Source organism: Mastomys coucha, unplaced genomic scaffold (assembly GCF_008632895.1).
Source record: "Mastomys coucha isolate ucsf_1 unplaced genomic scaffold, UCSF_Mcou_1 pScaffold12, whole genome shotgun sequence".
NCBI classification, from domain to species: Eukaryota; Metazoa; Chordata; class Mammalia; order Rodentia; family Muridae; genus Mastomys; species Mastomys coucha.
Genome location: NW_022196894.1, coordinates 6,846,907 through 6,867,383, shown reverse-complemented (window position 1 = coordinate 6,867,383; position 20,477 = coordinate 6,846,907). Strand labels below are relative to the sequence as shown.

Genomic DNA, 20,477 nt, shown 5'->3' with positions numbered 1-20,477 from the left:
CTCCCAAGTGCTGGGATTAAAGGCGTGCGCCACCACGCCCGGCTAGAAAATATATTTTTAATTAAAATATTTTAAGGACTTTGTTTTTTATATTTAAATTAATTTTTAATGATTTTTTATATTTAGGTTTTTATTGTTTCTTAAACTCAATACCTTTTCAGTTTAGACTCTTGAGACTGTTAGTGTACCTTGTGTTGCATTCGCCCGCCCCAGCTGTGGGTTTGGAGCAGAGGCATCAAAGACTTTTGGGGGAAGTTAGGAAAAGAGGATGAGGGAAAGCTTATTCAGGGGTTGTGGGCTCATGTGTAGTGTCAGACATGTATGCAAGAGACCCCCAACTCTTTTAACTGATTAGCATAAGTTACTTGTATCTAAGCCTCATCTACAAAGTGGGGAGGATAAAGCTTTTCGTTTTACAAGTCAGCTGGGAGTCATAAAACATAGGCATTGGCAAGATAGTTCAATAGATTGAGGTGCTTGCCATCTAGCTTGATGTCCTGGGACGCACATGGTAGAAGAAGAGAGCCACAAATTGTCTCTGACTGCCCTATGCTCACTATGGTACATGTGTGCCCCCAGACATTAAATAAATATAATTTTTACTTATAGATTTTGTTATTTTAAAAATTAAGAAAGACATGAAGCCAGAGCTTGCAAGAAGCAAGGGCCCCTCACCTTTGTAGTGAAGTCAATGTGAAGTCATAGTGAAAGCTCTGGAGATCAAGTCCTGTACTTTTATTTACAGAGGGGAAACTGAGGCCAGTGTCATGAAAGCTATACCAACCACACTGCAAATGTCTGGATCAAACAAGGCTAGAAAGGATAAAGAATCAGCTGCTGGTTCAGCTGGCCAGGTCTGCTTAAGACTTGCCAATCGCCAGGCGGTGGTAGCGCACGCCTTTAGTCCCAGCACTTGGGAGGCAGAGGCAGGCGGATTTCTGAGTTCAAGGCCAGCCTGGTCTACAGAATGAGTTCCAGGACAGCCAGGGCTATACAGAGAAACCCTGTCTCAAATAAAAAAACAAAAACAAAACAAAACAAAACAAAAAAAGACTTGCCAATCGTGGGGCTGGAAAGCTGGCTCAACAGCCAAGAGCATTGGCTGCCCCTGCAGAGGAACCAGGTTCAATTCCCAACACCGATGTGCATCTCACAACTATCTGTGACCCCAGTTTCAAGGGGTCACACATCCCAACACCCTCTTCTGGCTTCCAAGGGTACCAGGAATGCATGTGGTACCCACACAGACAAGACAGACAGACAGACACAAAATAAAAACATATAGATCTCTAAAAAAGGAAAGGAAAAGATGAGATCTGGTGTGTGGTTACTTGTGCCTATAATTTCAGCCACTAATTCAAGGATTCAGGGAGCAACCATGTTGTTACAAAAAAAAAAAAAATGTAAAGGAAGGAAATGGTGCTGCTGGTAAGATGGCCCAGCAGGCAAAGGCCCTTGCCCTCAAGCTCGAGAACAAGAGTTCAAACCCAGCCTCTGAGTGGGAGAGCAGAACCAACTCCAGCAGGTTGGCCTTTCTCCATGTGTGCACTATGATACCTGCAGACCCTGTCAGCATCCACAGACATATGCATATGGTTTAACCCGAGAGTCAGCCTGTGGGTGGAGATGCTTCCCTGTCTATCATCAACGTAACCAGGAAATGGAATCAAACTGAGCTCAGTGGGGAGAGAATTTTCTATTCCTTCCTTCTGGATTTTGAAAACACCACCACCACCACCAACAACAACAACAACAAACTGTGCTCCCAGTGTGTGAATGTTTCCACACTCTAGCACACAGCCCTGGCAGCCTCTCCTATGTCCTTGTCAGCCCTGGCTGCCATCCTTCCCGCGCTGCTCTGATTTCGTATTATCTACTAGGTGCTTCTAGGAAAGGTTCACCAACGCTGAGCTGTAGCCATTGCTCCATCATTTCTCATTCTGCCCAGGTCCCTGGAAGTTCCTCCACACCAATATTAGCTAACCGTTGCAGCCCAGGAAACCCTCTGGACGGGTCATCAGCCACACCTCTGGGATCTGCCCCAGCTGCTCTGTCAAGGTCGCCATGTGTCTCTGCTTTCTCTGTGCTCTAATGTCCTCCAAGGCTTGCTGTTGCCCGATGCCCACGTGAGTGTACAGAGTCTTTGCAGGGCTTTTGTTGGGCCACTGGCCCTGTGAGACACTTCTGAGTGACATCACACTGAGAGGATACATGCTGTAAGTCTGCAGACCAGAGCAGACCAGAACCTACTGCTTTTCTTACCCCATCCCCTGGAAAGGACATATTGGAATATGTAAAACAGCACTCCACCTCACGTAGCTAATAAATCTCATTTCTCTACATTCTGGCTACTCATCTGCACTCCTTATAGGGAACTGGGGAGAAAATCGCCATTAAGCCTCAAACGTTAAATGTCCCCAAAAGCCTATGTTGAAGGCTTGGTCCCAAGAGTGTCACTGTTAAAGATGGTAGAGCCTAAGGAAAGGTACTTAGGGACGGAGGAGGCTGTGCTTAGAGAGGGCTACAGGCTTCTGCCTCTTCTTCTTCCCTTTCTCTGATTCCCTGTTCATGGTATAATACTATTCCTCTACCATACCCTGGCCGTGATGTGTGGCCTTCTCAGGGCACAGTTTGTCAGGGTCCCAAAGCAGGGCCTACTTAATTACAGACTGGAAACGATAGAACTATGAGCCAGAATAAACCTTTTGGTGATCCCTTAACAGTCTCAGGTATTTTGGAAGCTGAGTGATATGCCTGTTAACCAGAGCCACAGAGAGCCAGGCTTCTCTTCCCCATTCCCAGAGGCTAGGGCCCGACACAGCAGTGCTCTTCCTATCCAGCACCATGCTGTTGTTACACTCAGTGGTTAAGAGTGGAGGGAGAGCGGGCGGTAGAGGCAGGCTGATTCTGAGTTCGAGGCCAGCCTGGTCTACAGAGTGAGTTCCAGAGAAACCCTGTCTTGAAAAAACAAAACTAAACAAAACAAAAAAAAAAGAGTGGAGGGAGTCTCTCAGTGTGACAGATTTGTCATAAAATAGAATTAAATGCATCCTAGAGAAGTAAGGGTCTCATTCTAGATGTTTATACTGTGCAGGAGGGGTGTTAATTAGAAAGAAAAAGCTGAAAGATGTCAACTTCCTGGAGCTCAAAGTCTTCCCTCCATAGTTTGAAATTCAAACACATTGAAGTATAATTTAGGAACAATTCACTTAAAAATATAAATTACATACACATTGTGATGGTTTGCTATGTTTGGCCCAGGGAGTGGCACTATTAGAAGGTGTGGCCCTGTTGGAGTAGGTGTGTCACTGTGGGTGTGGGCTTTAAAGACCCTCATCCTAGCTGCCTAGAAGCCAGTATTCTGCTAGCAGCCTTCAGATGAAAATGTAGAACCCTCAGCTCCTCCTTCATCATGCCTACCTGGATGCTGCCATGCTCCTGCCTGGATGATAATGGACTGAACCTCTGAACCTGTAAGCCAGCCCCAACTAAATGTTGTCTTTATAAGAGTTGTCTTGGTCATGGTGTCTGTTCACAGCAGTAAAACCCTAAGACATATATATATATATATATATATATATATATATATATACACACACACACACACACACACACATATATGTTTATATATGTGTATGTATATATATGTATATGTATGTATATGTATACATATATGTATATATGTGTATGTATACATATATATGTATACGTATGTATATGTATAATGTGTGTATGTGTGTGTGTAGGGGTGCATACATGTGCCACAAAACTTGTGCAGATCTCAGATGACAGCTTGCAGAAGTTGTTCCCCTCTTTCCATCATGTGAGTCCTAGGAACTGAACTTGGATCATCAGGCTTGGTGGCAAGTGTCTATCCACTGAGCCATCTCACTGGCCCTGATTCATTCAGTTTTACTAAAATGTTCTATAGGGTTTGACAAATATGAATAGCTGTACAATGTCCTCCACAATCAGAGATACAGAGTGTCTTAGTTTGTGTTTCCATTGCTATGAAGAGACACCACAACCGAGGCAACATTTAATTGGGGCTGGCTTGTAGTTTCAGATGTTCAGTCCGTTATCGTCATGGCAGGAAGCATGGCAGTGTGCAGGCCAATTTTGTACTGGAAAAGGAGAGTCTTGATCTGAAGGCAACCAGGAGAGACCGTTTCCTCCTCACTGAGCAGAGCTTGAGCACTAGGAGCCCTCAAAACCCACTCCTCACGGACACTTCCTCCACCAAGGCCACACCTATTCTAACAAGGACACATCTCCTAATAGTGTCATTCACTGTGGACCACACATGAGACTATGGGGCCAAACCTATTCAAACCACCACACAGAGCACTTCAGTCGCCCTGTCCATTTCCAGCTTCTCACCTTCTCCCATTCATTGTTCCGGGAAGAGTGATGAGGAGGCCATTTTTGCATTCTCAAAACTAAGGTTGTAAACCTTTCTTGTCTTTGTTGCCCCGTTTTACCTGCCTAGAGTGTCATGGTTCTCAATCGCAATCACTCCACATTTAGGCTTTGTGATCTAACTGCTCATGCTCAATGCAGTACCACTACACGCTTCCTGCTGGCATGAACACTTGCTGAGTACAACTCTGTGCAATGTATGAGCTGGTTTAAAATAGTTGATGTTTGACTCAGTCACATATAGCCTAGGATATCCTCAAACTCACAAGGGCTTGGGATCTTGTTGAAAGAATGCTTGCCTAGCGTGCATGAAGCCCTGGACTTCAGACTTCAGCACAAACTGTGCAGGGCAGAGGCCTGTAATCTCATCATTTAGGAGAGCCGAAAAGGAGAATCTGAAGTTCAAGGTTCGTCTCAGTTACACATCAAGTTTGAGGTCAGCCTGGGTACCTGGAGCCTTGTCTCAAAACAAAACAAAGCAAAACAAAACAAAAACACAGATAGTTGAGGATGGCCTTCTAGCCCCACCTTCCTGACTCCATCTCCCAAGCCCTGGGACTGTAGGCTTGATTAAGCCATCTGGATATTATCTTGGGAATAAACAAACAAAGACAGCTAATGTTAGCCCAGCTGATCCCACAGGGTGAGAGGTGTAGACCACATTAGATTTGCTCCCCTACCTAGACTGATTAAGCTCTGGAAAGGCAGATTTTGTTGTTCCAGAATGACAGACATATGCTGTTTCTTTGGACTCCAAACCTGTGTTGAAAAACTCCACTCACTTAAAAAAAAAAAAAAAGACAAAAGAAAAAACAAACAACAACAACAAAAACGCTAGGAGTGGTGATGCAAGCCTTTAATCCCAGTACTCAGAAGGCTGAGCCAGAGGATTTCTGAGAATTCAAGGCCAGCCTGGACTACAAATCGAGCTCCATCTAGGACAGCCAGGGCTATGCAGAGAAACCCTGTCTCAAAAAAGAAAGAAAGAAAAAAAAGCCCTCTTTTCTTTTCTTTTGCTTATGTGTATTTGTGTTTGTCTATGTGCGTGGGTTCCTGTGGAGGACAGAGAAATTAGACCTCCTTGAGCTAGAATTACAGGTGGTTGTGACATGCATGGTTCCTTTGGTAGGGCACTATATGCTCTTAGCCACCAAACAGTCTCTTCAGGCCCTAAACACACTTCTCTTTGTTGACTGTGTTTTATTTAGCTCATAGGAGCTTCAACCACCTGGAGAACCAGGACCTGGCACAAAGACCCTAACCCGCGCTTTATGACACCAGCACTAAGTCACAGAGGCCCCGCGGCTCCTAGCTCCTGGGATGCCCAGACCCCCCTGGGCAAAGTTTTGCCCGCGTGGGGCTGATGGGCAAAGATGGAATTTCTTGGAACCACTCAGACAGCGAGTTTCTGTGGCCCCAAGAAAGGCTGTGGCTTGCAGGCGCTGCCCCCTGCTGGGCAGGACCTTGTGGTACAGGAATGCTACCAACCCTTTCACCTGCCCGGATACCGCTACCTGAACGCGTGGAGACCCAGCGTCTTCTACAAGATCGCCACCGCCCAGACTTGCCCCGAGGAATGCTCTGGCAGCCGGCGGCCGCCCACCATCCTGCCCTCGCTCCGCTCCGCGCTCTTCTGTCGCTACACCCCACGGGACTGGGACCGCTCCAATGATCTGCAGCTCAGGGGTGCAGAGGCCTCGCGGCTCTGGGCCAGCCGACTGACAGGAGACTCCCTGCGGATCATGCAGGATAAAGACCAGCTGATACACCAGATGCAGGAGGGAACCTCCCGGAACTTGGGCCAGAGGCTATCCGACATCGGCTTCTGGAAGTCCGAGTTGTGCTATGAGCTGGACAGGCTTCTGACGGAGAACAGCAGCATGGACACCCTCAAGAGGCGCTTGGAGTGCGCCGCTGAGGAGGTGAATTGTCCCTTGCAGGTGAGTGGGGGAAGGAGACAGCACCGCACCTGACGTTACTAAGTCAAGGTGGCAGGCACCTTGCAGGTGGGTTGAATTGCGTTGTCTTTCACGGTCACATTTTTAAGGTGAAAATGAGTGGATCCTGGAGAGATAGCTCAGGGCTAAGAGCAGTTGTTCTTGCAGAGAACAACCTGGGTTCGGGTTCCTAGCACTCACAGGGCAGCAGCTCACACTGGCCTGGAACTCTAATTTGACAGGCTAGGAAACACTCCTCTAGCCTCCTAGGGCACTGCATGCTTGTGGCATATAGACATGGAAGCAAGCAAAATACTCATATACACATTATAAAAATAAATTTAAAAATAATAATAATCTCAGTCAACTCAGGATAGCCTCAATCAGATATGAGTTTTCAGACTGAATCAATTTCTTTTCTCCTTAGGTGTGCTAGTTGGGGTTTCTCTAGTGGAGCAGAACCAATAAACAAATATAGACCACAGGGGGATTTATTGGATTGGTCTACACAATTCATACTGAGTAGTGAAACAATGGCTGTCTGAAGGAGCTCAGTGTAATCGCCCTGGGCACCTCAGCATCCCAGTCTGGTGATGGAGGCCCAGCGGGGACCTAAAGAGTTGCAGGCCTTCAGTCATGTTGGCAGGCTGAAGAAGCTGAGTTCTGAAGTAGAGGAGCAATCGTAGCTGCAATAGACTAGATGGTCTCACTGACAAGGAATGAAGGCATGCAGGCAAAAACTGCATTGATTGTCTTGAAGCCCTTTTCATTGTGTGGCTGCTCCCCAGTGTTGGGGAGGGTTCCCCCCTTAGGAAATATTCCCATACACCTTCCCAAAACGCCTCAGTTGATCTCAAAGCCAATCAAGTTGACCGCTAATGTCAGTCATCACATGAGGGTCCCATCAAGACACTATGTACCTGCTTATGCAAGTGTGTGTACACATGCTGTGGTCATTAGGACATTGGAGATAACATCTTCTAACAGATACCACAACTGACTTTGTGTGTCTATTTGTGTACAACACATGGAGATGAGAGGTGGACATCAGGTGTCTTCTTCAATTACTCTCCAGCTTGTTTTCTGAGACAGAGTTTCTCGCTGAACTAGTAGCTCACTTAACTGTCCTCTGGCTATCCTTGTCTTTGCCGCCCCAGAACTGAGATTATAGTATGTGCTTCTGTGCCTGGCTGATTGGAACTCAGCTCCTCTGGTTTGCACAGCAACCTTGTGACTACGCTGTCTCCCAAGCCTCTATGGCTTAGTGTTCTGAGTACCCTGGGATTAGGCTCCACTGGGACAGAGAACCTCTTTGCCTTCTCACTGACATGTTCAGGAGTGGTCCCTGCCTGCTGCTTGCCCTGATGTCTGTGTCCTTATCGACCTACGTACTGATTTCTGTCTAGCCAATGCTTTTGGATACATTCCCAGTCCAAAGTGGAATGTGGTACCCAGCACTCAAATACGTGTGTGCACATGCACACACACATTGTGGTGGCTTGAATATGCTTGGCCCAGGGAGTGACACTATTAGGAGGTTGGTCTTGTTGGAGGAAGTGTGTCACTGTGGGGGTGGGCTTGAAGACCCTTCTCCTAGCTGCTGGGAAGATAGTCTGCTCCTGGCTTCTTTTCAATGAAGATGTAGAACTCTCAGTACCATGTCTGCCTGGATGCTGCCATACTGATAATGGACTGACCTCTGAACCTGTAAGCCAGCCCCAGTTAAATGTTTTCCTTTATAAGAGTAGCCTTAGTCATGTCTCTTCATAGCAATGGAAACCCTAAGACACACGCCTGTGTAAGGCCCCTAGTTGTCTTAGTTACCTAATGTTCTATTGTGTGGAGAGACATTGTGATTAAGGGACTCTTATTTGGGGCTTGCTTACAGTTAGAGGGTGAGTCTATGGTCATCATGGGGGGAAGCAGACAGGCACAGACCTGGAGCAGTAGCTGAGAGCTCACATCCTGATCTGCAGGCCACAGACAGAGTAACACTGGGCCACTATAGGCTTTTGAAACTTCAAAGGCCACCCCTACCCCCCAGTGACAGACCTCCTCCAACAAGGACACACTTCCTAACCCTAAACCACCACACCAGTCCTCTTGTACCTCCTCCATGCCAGATCCCCCTCCATCATGCTCCCTGCTCTCCCTGATGGTCCTCCTCATTCTGCTTTGCTATCAAACATAACGTTGCCCTTTGTTTCACATCTCTAAGATTTCCTCTTGACCTCTCAATGTCCCCTTTTACATCTTAGCTCAAGTCTCAGCACATAGAAATACAGATCTCTCTCTTTCTCTCTCTCTTTCTCTCTCTCTCTCTCTCTTACACACACACACACACACATACACACGTGCACACACATACACATGCATGCACACATGCACAAATACACATAGCCGCAGATCTAGCATAGAACAGAGAACATCTATTTGTCTCTCTGAGTCTGGCTTATATCATTTAGCATGATTTCCAGTTCCATTTACCTTCCTACAAGTGTCAGAAGTGTTTTTCTTTAGGCTGAATAAATCCCACTGTGGAATATTTTCTTTATCTAGACTGATTCCATTTCTTAGCTGCTGTAAATAATACAGCTATAAACACAGAGATGCAAGCATTTCTATGGGATGCTAACTTAGATCTTCAAGTACATACTAAGTGTGGTATAGCGGGCCACATGTTAGCTCAATTTTCAGATTTTATTTTTTGGTATGTGTGTGCATGTGTGTGTGTGTGTGTGCGCGCGCACATGCATGTGTGAGTGTGTGTGCATGTGAGTACACATGTGTACACATGTGTACGTGTGTATATATGTGCATGTGTGTGCACGTGTATGCATGTGAATATATGTACATGTGTGTATGTGTACATATGTGTGCATGTGTGCATGTGTACCTCCACCCAGCTTTCCTTAATGGCTACAGGAATCAGCGGACACTTTTGAATAAGTGTCCCATCTTCACATGGACATTCCCAACACTTCCTCCCAGGCTTCTAGCTTTTCATGTTTAGATAGCTCTGGGTTGCCTGTAATGGTTGCTCAGCAGCTATAGCTTAGCCAAACAGTTTAGTTTTTCTGTCAGGATGAGGATTCCAGAGACAAATGCAGACCCAATTCCATGTCTGGGACCTTCCCTGTCCTTTCTCTCTCTCTCTCTCTCTCTCTCTCTCTCTCTCTCTCTCTCTCTCTCTCTCTCTCTCTCTCTCTGTCTATTTCTCTCTGTCACCCACAGGAGGTGGTTCTTGTCCTAATGTTAAAAGGAGGCATCCCATTTCAAATGACAAGCTCCTGCTTGCAGAGAGCATTTGATAGTCTTATTCGAGGCAGGAAGTGAGATTAGGACAGAGGCAAACTGTCAACTCTATCTCACACTAGCAGGGAATAGCTGTCTCCAGAATCCCATTTCCCCTTTTTAAGCCTCTTTGCCAGAGCTCACAGGGGCCTCCTGACTGCAGAGGAGTCTGGGTAAGAGAATGTTTTTCTCTGCGCCCTGGAGAAGGTTTTGGTTATTGGGTAGAGAAGCTAGGTGCTGGGGAGGGAAGTGGCTGTGTGTGCCTCCAGTCTCACAGGAGCATGGGGTGGGGGGTGCTCAGCTGCCTGTAAAAGCCTGATACACCTAACAGCTGTGTCTACACCAGTGTTGGGACATTAACAGGAAAGGTCATGGCAAATGGTCGGTCTTATCACTATGGAACTCACAAATCCATGTGGGGAAGAGCTCTGCTCTTCCCCCCCTCCCACTTGGGCAGAGACAGAGCATCATAAGGAAGTCTTGCTCCCCCTCCCCCTCTCTTTTCATTCCCTCAGCTTGTCTGGCAGCCCAGCTCTGCTTGTGCATAGGTGACCTGGATACACGTGAGTTCTATCTACTTCCTGTCTCCTGTCTCCACAGTCCAGATGCCTCTCAGCAACAGGAGTGATCACCCTCTCCCGGGCTCCTTATCCTCAGTAGCCAAAAGGAGGCATGCTTTCAAATATCAAACTAGATTGCATCACTCTCCTACTGGTTCCTAGATGGCTTCCTTAAATTTAACATCTTTTTGGGGGGTATGTTGTAGGATGCTATTTCATGTAGCCTAGGCTGGCCTCAGAATCACTATGTAGCTCTTGCTTCTCTGGTCTTCACCTCTCAAGCACTGGGATTACAGACATTCACCAGTACACTAGGTTTGTGTTGTACTTGGGAACTGCAAAGCGAGCACTCTGCAGCTATATCCCCAGACCCATCCTGAATCTCCTTCCTCCAACCCAGTACTAAGGTTCCGGCTTTCCTGTCTTCACTGCAGTCAGTGGCTTTCTTCTTGTCTCTCTCACCTCAGGACCTTTGCACTGCAGGGACCTCATCATTCCTACTGTCTCTGCCTTTCTGTTTCATGTTTCATGCCACAATAAAAGTAACTTTTATTCGCCTGATATAATTGTCATCTCTGAGGTTTACTGCCTCCATCTGCTAACCTAGGCCTAGCATGATTTCAGCCTCTGAGATTGCTGCTGAATAAGCTCACCCTTTCTTGTTCTTTCTTGAACTCTAGCTGACTGGCTTAACTCAGCCGTTCTGGCCCAAACTCCTCTCCCAGCTGACTGATTCAATCTGGCTTTTCTCTCGGCCTCTAAATTGTTCTGTTTGGCCTCAAACTGACTCCAGCAATCCTTTCTAATTTTCTGGCTCCTTCTCATTCTGTTGCTTGTTCTGTCTTTGCCTGTGTCTAGCTTGTTCTCTCTTCAATCTGTCTCTGCACAACTCTCCCAGTAACCCTGCCTCCTCCCTCTCTGCTGCTCTGCTCACCCTCTCAACTCTGCACTGCTCTCCATGGACGCGACTGTATCCTGTGCTGTACGCTGCTCCTCCTGTATGCCTGGCTCTCCCTAAGTAGCTTTCCTCTCCTCTCTCTTCGGTTGAGTTCAGCATATCCTATTCTGTCAAATCTTTCTCTGACTTGTTACTTTTTCTGCCACTCAGACATCACATTCAAATATTGGTGCTTGTAGTAAGGGCATGTCTGTTTCCAGCCAAAGGGATTAAAGGTGTGTGCTAAGGGCTGAGCCACACCCTAACTAGAAACCAGTTCAAATATCCTGTAACTAGTCACCACCTGTCTTTCCTCCCGGACCACCTACTGAGTACTCTTATTTTCATTGCATCCCTTATTAAACTTTATTTTGTATTGTATGTTTGTGTGTATATATCCACACATGCATGTGCACCATGTATGTGGAGGTCAAAGGACAACTTGCAAGTGTTGCTTCTCTCCTAGAGTCCTAGGGATCAAACGTGGGTCATTAGGCTTGGCAGTAAGTACCTTTGCCTACTGAACCATCTTGATTTTCTTTAGGTTTGTTCTCTTTGCTCTTTGGAATGCAGGCTGCATTGTGACAGGGCTGTCTGTGCACTCACTGAGCTTCACTCCCACACATCAGCCGAGCAGACCTCAGAGGGAGGCCTCCAAAGTTCCTGGGCAACAAGTCGCTGGACTCCCCTCCTCTTTGAGTTGCTCTGTGCCCGTGCTTCAGGAACCCTCTGCTCAATTCTTAAGCCTGTTGGCCTTTATGATGTCACAGGCAGGCTGGTGGATACTCACTGTTCCTTACCCCTCTAAGAACATCCACAACCAAACAGCTTTCTCCTGCCTTCTCTTGTACTCAGGTCCCCAAGACAGCTGGAACGAAGGCCAGGGACTGTGGCAATTTTGTCATGATCTCACAGGGCCCTGCTCCTTTCTGGAGCTTGCCTTCTACTTGAGCAGCACTAAAGAAAGATGCACACAGACAGCCATAGGGACTGTCCCACTCACTGTTCCACTGCTGTGAAGCAACACCATGACCAAGGCAATTCTTACAGAAGAGTTTAGTTGAGAGCTTGCTTACAATTTTAGAGGGTTAACCCATGATGATCATTGTGGGAAGCAGACAGGCATGGTGCTGGCTAAGCAGCAGCTGAGAACTTCACATCCTAATCTGCAGGCAGCAGAGTGGGAGTCAGCCTGGTGTGTGGGCCTTTGAAACCCACCCCCAGAGACTCTGCAACAAGGCCCTTCCAACAAGGCCACATTCCTTCAAAAGGCCACATCTCCTACTCTTTCCTAAACAGCTCAGTACCTGGGGAGTAAGCATGCAAATATATGAGCTGATGGGGCAGGGTGAGCATTGTCATCGAAACCCAACAGGGACCATTGGCAAATTACTTTTCCTTGCAAGAGTAGCTGAGGGATATAAGGTTTATTACTTGCAGTTTGAGGGAGCAGTCACTGTGGTGGCAGGAGGGTGATACTGGTCACACTGTGTCCACAGTCAGGAAGCAGAGAGAGATGGATGCTGGTCCTCAGCTTGTTCCCTCCTTTTTATTCAGTCTGAGACCCCAGCTCAGGAAATGGGTGGAGCTGACAGTGAAGATGCTCCATCCCAGACAGGTTCTGCATGGGGATTTGACACTTGGTGATGGACATGGTCTGCTAACAAACCTGATTGGTGAGATAATGCACCAATCCCAAGGCCACATATACATGAAGACACAGGAGGTCTGAGAGGTTACCAGCATGTCCAAGTGCACACAGTAAGAAGTGGCTGAGCCTGAGTTTGAACCCTAGAAATAGGACAGCCACTGACACGTCACATCTGAAGTGGCAGCCGAGCTTGGCTTTACTGTCATCATAGTTTGAGAAAGCTTAGGAGAATGTAGAGGAGTGTGACTCTGTGGTCAACACCTGTTGAGGACAGCTCACAGGGTCAGTGCATTTCGTTCAGAATCAATTGGCCCAATTATCAAGGGCATGGGAGTGCATGGCAGAGGCTGTTCACTTCCTGGAATCTAAGAAGCAAAGAGAAAGCACAGGAAGAGACCAGGGCCTGTGAGATCTACTTCTGTGACCTACTTCCCCCTAGACCTAACCTCTGACCTTAATCCATTGATGAGGTCTGAGTCCTCCTGAGCTAATCACCTCTGGAATCATCTTCATGGACACACCCAGAGGTGTGCTTTGGTGATCTCTTAGAGCTGTCTATCTGTCTGTCTGTCTATCTATCTATCTATCTATCTATCTATCTATCTATCTATCTATCTATTTATCAATCTATCATCTATTTATCATCTATCTATCTATCATATGTCTATCTACCTATCTATCATCTATCTACCTATTATCTATCATCTATCCATTGTCCATCTTTCTTTGTTTCTTTCTCTTTTCTTTTTAAACAAGGTTCACTACGTAGCTCTGACTGTTCTGGAATACACTATGTATGGCTGGCCAGGAACTCATAGAAATCCACCTGCTCCTGTCTTCTGAGTATTGGGATTAAAGGCATGTAACACTATGCCTGGTTTCTAGGTGTTTCTAAGCCCTATTAAGGTGATTTCAAGGTGAACCATCATGGGTTCCCTCCCAATTATTCTGCTTCCTAGCACATGTCCTTGTCCTGCCTTGAATACAGGAGCCCTGACACAAAAGCACAGTGACAAGGCCCATGGAACACCAGGTTTCTCACAGAACAGAGCCCATGAGGCATAGGTTGTATGTCACCTACATTCAGCAACTACCCAGGCCTCCATAGGATACCCTCTTTCCCGTTTTTCCAATAGGTGGCCCTGGAGTGTCTATACAGTCGGGAGAAAAGGATCGGGATTGACCTGGTCCATGACAACGTGGAGAAAAACCTTATCAGGGTAAGATACTACCTGGAAGTGGGAGAGAGGACAGCTGGCTGATCAGAAGGTTCTGAGTGGCCTGTCTGGAGTAGATAGGATGCCCCATGGAGTTAGGGTTCAGAGAACATGAGTGGAGCCCCAAGGTCCTCATGTAGGAATGGGAGAAACCAAAAGGGAATAGGGTTATTTTATTTTAATCTTATTTTTTAAATGGCTATATGAATGGCACCATAATAGTAAAACACATGTATTTATTTTTGTTTTCATGTAGCCCAGGCTATTCTCAAATTTGCTATGTAGCTGAAGATGACCTTGAACTTCTGATCCTCCTGCTTCTGCCTTCTGAGCACCAGAATTACAGACATACACTATGGCATCCAGTTTATACAGTGCTGGGAATCCAACCAAAGGCTTCATGTATGCTGGGCAAACACTACTCCTGATCCTAAAGATAGTATTTATTAAGCATATACTATACACCATAAACCACTTCAGGTGCACAATTTAATTTAATGATAAAATAATCTGTGATCACTCTGCACATAGGTGGTCACTAGGTTTTATTTTAAATTTTTAAGTACATAAAAGAATATAGTTCCCATGCCTGTGATTTCCAGATTCGGTAAGGAGCCTTCTCCTTCAGGATTGTTAGTGGGTTCCCAGGTTTCTGGGTAACTCTTGAGATTCATGGTGTGCTGTGAGATGTTTAACATTAGCTCTGTGGGTGGGAAGGGTGGTGGTGTGTCCTGATGCTACACAGGGGGTTGAAGCCAGAGGGTCACTAAGCCAAGGCCTCCATGGGCTATACAATGAGTTCAAGGATAGTCTGGGCAAATCAGCACATTCCTGCTTCAATATAAAAAGAGGGTGTGGGGATAGCAGTAGAATTGTTTGCCTAGCTCATAATTAGGCCCTCAGTTCAATTCAGAGAGACAGAGGGGGAAAGAGAGAGAGAGAGAGAGGAGAGGAAGAAGAAGAAGAGGAGAAGAGGAAGAGAAGGAAGAGGAGGAGGGAGAGGAGGAGAAGGAGGAAGAGGAGGAGGAAGAAGAGGGAGAGATAAAAGAGAGAGGGGTAGGAAGAAGAAACAAGGAAGGGGAGGAGGGAAGAGAGAGGGAAGGAAGAAGGGAGAAAGGGGCAAGAGAAGAAAAAAAAAATAAGAGACCGAAGTATATTGGCACATGCCTACAATCCCAGCATTAGGAAGTTTAAGGCAGGAGGATTCTGAGTTCAAGGCCTCTACCACCACTCTTAGCTTCCATGTCCTGGGATCCCCACTCCATGTTTCCCTGCATGGGTTCCTGCAGGAGGACTCTCACCTGTGGACTTCCACCAACGTCAGCTCTCTCTGACTTTTTTTTTTTCATTTCAGGAAGTAGATTTACTAAAATGTTGCCAAGATCAGATGAGAAAATTAGCAAAACGAATTGATTTCCAGATTCGGTAAGGAGCCTTCTCCTTCAGGATTGTTTGTGAGTTCCCAGGTTTCTGGGTAACTCTTGAGATTCATGGTGTGCTGTGAGATGTTTAACATTAGCTCTGTGGGTGGGAAGGGTGGTGGTGTGTCCTGATTTACCTGTGCTCCTCTCAATGGATGGGACCACCAAGGGATGTTGTCTGCTCTCTGGAGCTAGCTTATCCCTGTTAGGTGGCCCTGATAAAAGGCACCAGCCGGGAAGGGTGGCACTCGGTGACATTAGGCAATAAGCCAACAAACTGGGTGGGACATCTCCAGAAGGGTGGACGCTTGAGCAGGGTGTCTTCAAAAGGCACCAGCTTCTGTTCTTAGACCATGATGTAAACTAGTATCATGCCAAGCTGGGGGCCCCTCGTGTAATTAAAGAGAGGCTTGTGCTTTGCTGGGCTTGGGGCCCCTAGCTAAGCCCCTGGGCCCCTCGGCTCCCAGGAGACTACTTCCCCGGTGGCACCAGAGCTTGGCATTTACTTTTCCAGGGCCCAGGCATGCTGCTCTGCTGGCTTTTCTTGTTTGTTGGCTCTTGTCTCAGAGGGCATGGCTGGGCTGTCCTTCCTGACATGGCCAGCAGAGTGGTCTATAGTACGGCAGTGCTCAGACTTAGCTTACTGGGGCGCCACGGGTTTCTGAGCCAGGACTGAGACTTACATCCAGGAAGCAGGGCATTCTCATGGTACACGCATCCACAAAGAATGGAAAAGATTCCTCTTGACTGGGAGGAGCCAAGCTTGAGCCCTTCCTGGTGGACTGACATCAGGGTGATAGTATGCCAAAAGGAGGGCACAGAGGCCTCTCCTCCTCCTAGCCTTGCCAGCACGTAGCAGCAGTGCCAGCTGCACTAGGGTTTCCCAGCTATCTTCTGGCTTTCACTACAGCCCAGTTCATCAGCCAAGACAGCCCGATTTCTTTATCCTGACCTAATGTGGCCCCTGGGTGGATCCTGGTGGGGTGTCCTTATGGTAGCCACCACCATTGGGGACTTCCATTTCCTTTCGTCCGAGTGATTAGACACATTTCAATAGCAACCATACCCACAGGAGAGAGGGAGAGAAGGAGAACGGGGGAGACAAAGGAGAAAGGAAGATGCAGAAGGTTCTAGATGGAGAAACCCGAAGAGCCAGAGATTAAGCTGAGAGATAGAGACACAGGGAGAGGAAGAAGAGAGGGAGGGAGGGGAGGGGCTAAGGGGAAGGCTATTATTATCACTGGTGTCTGGCTGAACCCTAATTGAGTGAAGTCATTGCCTTGCCACTTCAAGACCCTGCCTATTATTAACCAGAACTCACCTTCAACCAATAGAAAACAAAACAAAAAAAAAAAAAAACAAAAAAACAAAACCAGGAAGAGGTTCAGGTTTAGAAGCTTCTAGAGTCACTAGATTCTAGCTAGGAATTGCTGTCTACTTGGTACATTTAGGTCTGAAACAAACTTCTATTAATAGCCAAGAGTTACTGTCTTCTTTTAAAGACCAGATTCTGAATTCCCCTTTCAGAATTCATTCATTCTGATTCTAGATGTCATTTGGTATCTGTGAGAATTGTGAAGATGGTTTGCCTTGGCCAAGCTTCTTACCCTGGTTCCACGAGCCTTAACTAGAGTCTCGGCTCCACCCCTCCTCTCCTGTTCACTTGACCCGCTGACTCCAACCAACCCTCACCGGACCCAGTCTCTGACTCTGAGTACCACTCCCTGATCCTCTTCAGCCTCTGCCTCTACCCAGGCCCTGCCTCCAGCTCCACCCAGCTCCTCACTTCATCCAGTTCCTGACTCTGAGCTGGTCCCTGGTCCCTGTTTCCATGCTTCTATGTTAGCTTGGAATTCTCCTTCACCTGTGCCGCTTTGCCCAGCATGTCTATTCCTATTGAGCACCCAGCTCAGACACTGGCTCAACCCCAGGAAGTCCTCCACATTACCTCTCTCTGGCTGCTTTAATGGTTCCCTCCACTGTATTACTTCCCGTCTTTTTAAACCCCCCATGTTTCCCTTTACTATGGTCATTATATCTGTTTGCTTAAGTAAACCTGAGCAGCTTGAAGGCAGTAAGTGGGTTTTACCTACACTTTAACCCTTCTGCTCAGATAGCCTATCCTTCACAGTGACTCGTTTGTGATGGACATGACTCCTAACAGACTTTGTCTAAAGATGTTTGCGATCTTCTAAATCTGGCCTGCCATCTGTTCTTATAAATACAACTTTGTTGTTGTTGTTTATTTGCTTTTGTTTGTTTGTTTGATGGATTATTTTTTGGGGACAAGGTTTCTCTGTGTAGCTCTGGCTGTCCTGGAACTTATTCTAGATCAGGCTGGCCTTGAACTCAGAAATCTACCTGCCTCTGCCTACCAAGTATTGGGATTAAAGGTGTGTGCCACCACCAACCAGCAATATAGGGATTTTTAAAAAGCCTTATTTTTATTTTTTGTGTATGAGTGTTTGCCTACAAGTACATATGTGTACTAGATGTATACCTGATATCTGGAGAGGCCAGATCCCATGGATCTCACAGATGGCTCACAGTACCCATGTGGGTACTGGGACCTGAACTCCCATCCTCTGCTGAGGTGGGAGAGGGGCATACACACATACACATTCTCTGTGACTTGTTGAGTGAGTGCCTCTGAGATGCTATGTTACTTAGATCCTGAAATACTGACTACTTGGCATTTTATAGTAAATGCTGGCCCATCCTCTTTTTTTCCAATTTGCATTTCACGTGTGTGTGTGTGTGTGTGTATGCAGGCACATACTCCCATGTCATTTGAAGACCAGAGGACAACTCTCAGGAGTTAGTTCTCTCCTTATACTGTGACATCAGGGATCAAACACAAGTCATCAAGCATGAGTAGCAAGCTCTTTTACCTCCTAAGCCACGTTGTTGGTCTGGCGCATTTCTGTTTTCCTGATAACAGGTGAGTTTGTCCTGGAGCAAGCTCTAGTGGCTCTGGGTGCGAGTGACACCAGGTGGAAACAGAGCTGAGAAACCTCTGGGTGTGCACAGAGCACTTTCCCCAGGAGGTTGAGGACTGGGCTCGAAGCCTGGGCTGCATGATGATGAGCATTGGTGGAGGACTCAGGGTGACCACATATTGCTTTTCCCTGCAGAGATAATCGGGATGCTCAGCATGCCCTAGAGCGGGACATCGAAGACAAGAGCTCGGCGCAGTATATCGATGAGAGCTGTTTTAACCTAAGAAACACGTCGGACTCCATTAGCTTCTTCCACGGCGTGGAGAAGTTTGACGGAACGTGAGTACCAAGCTCTCTCTTTGTCTCTGGCCAGGTCCAGCAGGAGTAAAGGGCAAGAGGCATGAAGAGTGTTGTGTGCCTATCAAGCAGCCTTTGAATGGGATCCTCTGTTGCAAGGGGCGGGATCTCAGTTTGATCAGCAGGTTAAGATGAAAGTTTACCAGAAGTCTGTAGGGGAGCACCAGAGCCAAGCAGAGGACTGGAGGGAAAGGTCTGAAAGCCATCGAGAGCCAAGCAGTGGGAGCTACTGCTCTGTGTCCTGGGAGTCTCTGGACTCGCCCTGCAGCCCTGCCTCTGTACCCACCTGTGTGACCTTGGGTGGGAGGCACTGGGTACATGTTCACAGTACCATCTTTCTATCCTTGTTCCACTGTCTCCAAGATCCAAATTATGTGATTGGCTTAGCAGAACATCTGGGGCCTGGGAGGGGCACTGCTACAGTACCAGGGTATACTGGGAATAACCCCATAAAACATAATGGCTGTCATCAATAGAAGCAGAAATTCCATTCGGTAGTGTCCAGCAGCACTGTGATTTGTGGGGGAGAGAGTAAATTTTTGGAAAGTGGGAATAAGGCTCAGTGCTTGCACACCACACGCGCACCAATTCTGCAGCCAGGCTGACAGGGCTTGCTACATTCCAGCTTCTATGTGCACACTGTGGGTAAGTTAAGGCAAGCTAAACTCTTGGGCTATATTTATATATCAACACCATGTGGCAAAATGGTGCCTTCTTCCCTGGGTTGCTGTGAGGGGAAAAGATGAATACAGGATATGGAGCACAGAGAGCTCAGTGTTTGATACAACAGCCGACACTGGCTGGGTGCTGCCTGTGCAGCATAATTATCTCTCCCTGGCAGCTGTGTGTAATGCTAGAATGTGTCGTTCATTATGGAGGGCATGTCACTATATCATGGAGCATCATAGAATAAGACATGCTTTCCTTATCCACAGGCTGCAATCTGAGGAGAAGTGGGCTGGACAGAGATGCTCTGGGAATAGGCAAGAGGATGTGGTCTATCTTTGGTCTACTATACACTATTTTTTATTTCTAGCATAGAATTGTACTGGGCATAATATAGATACACAGTAGGTATTTATTGTTATATAGATACACAGTAGGCATTTATTGTTATATAGACACACAGTAGGCATTTATTGTTATGTAGATACACAATAGACATTTATGAAATGAAAGAAAAAAGGAATGGATGGGAGGGAGGGAAGGAAGAGAAGAAAGAGAGGAAGGGAAGAAGCCCCTGGCTAGGTTCTGTGGACCAAGCCTAGAGTCATCTTCTAGATTTTAGCCAAGTGGTAAGGTGCCTTTCTTTGATTTCTGATTGGTGTCACTTCCTGGGAACATTCCTCCTCTTTCCAACAAAGTCAAGGCCCTGGAATAGTGAGGCAGAGCTTCGGGCTCTGTTCCTGTAGCCATAGCTGCCTATCTGCCAGGGAGACCAAGGGGCCCTCTACCTGTGAATGCCTTCCCCTAAACCTAGCACCAAGCCATCTCTGCTAGGAGAGGCTGCTTTAGTTCCCAAGTGACTGGACTCTCAGAGTTGCCTTTTGTGGCCACTTTTGCTCCCTGGATGTGCTAGCTCAGGACTCTATTTGCAGGTTTGAGGCAGAGTAAAGAGGAGGTCTAGTGACTGACTGGATGGATTGCAATGCCTCTCTGCCCAGTGCAGTTCTCAACAGCCTGGATTAGGAGCGATGATGCTGTCGACAATCATGATGATGATGATGATGATGATGATGGTGGTG

The 20,477-nt window shown here is 46.9% G+C and overlaps 1 protein-coding gene across 1 annotated transcript in view; it reads left to right on the top strand.

Annotated features, from left to right (window-relative positions):
* The first annotated feature begins 5,641 nt into the window (after positions 1 to 5,641).
* Tekt5 (tektin 5) overlaps positions 5,642 to 20,477 on the top strand; it is a 45,365-nt gene continuing 30,529 nt past the window's right edge. Inside the window, exons 1-4 of the mRNA XM_031362395.1 lie at positions 5,642 to 6,359; positions 13,935 to 14,018; positions 15,370 to 15,440; positions 18,571 to 18,714. Coding sequence (XP_031218255.1) covers positions 5,793 to 6,359; positions 13,935 to 14,018; positions 15,370 to 15,440; positions 18,571 to 18,714 — 866 coding nt within the window. The 5' untranslated portion in view covers positions 5,642 to 5,792. The remainder of the gene's footprint in view (positions 6,360 to 13,934; positions 14,019 to 15,369; positions 15,441 to 18,570; positions 18,715 to 20,477) is intronic.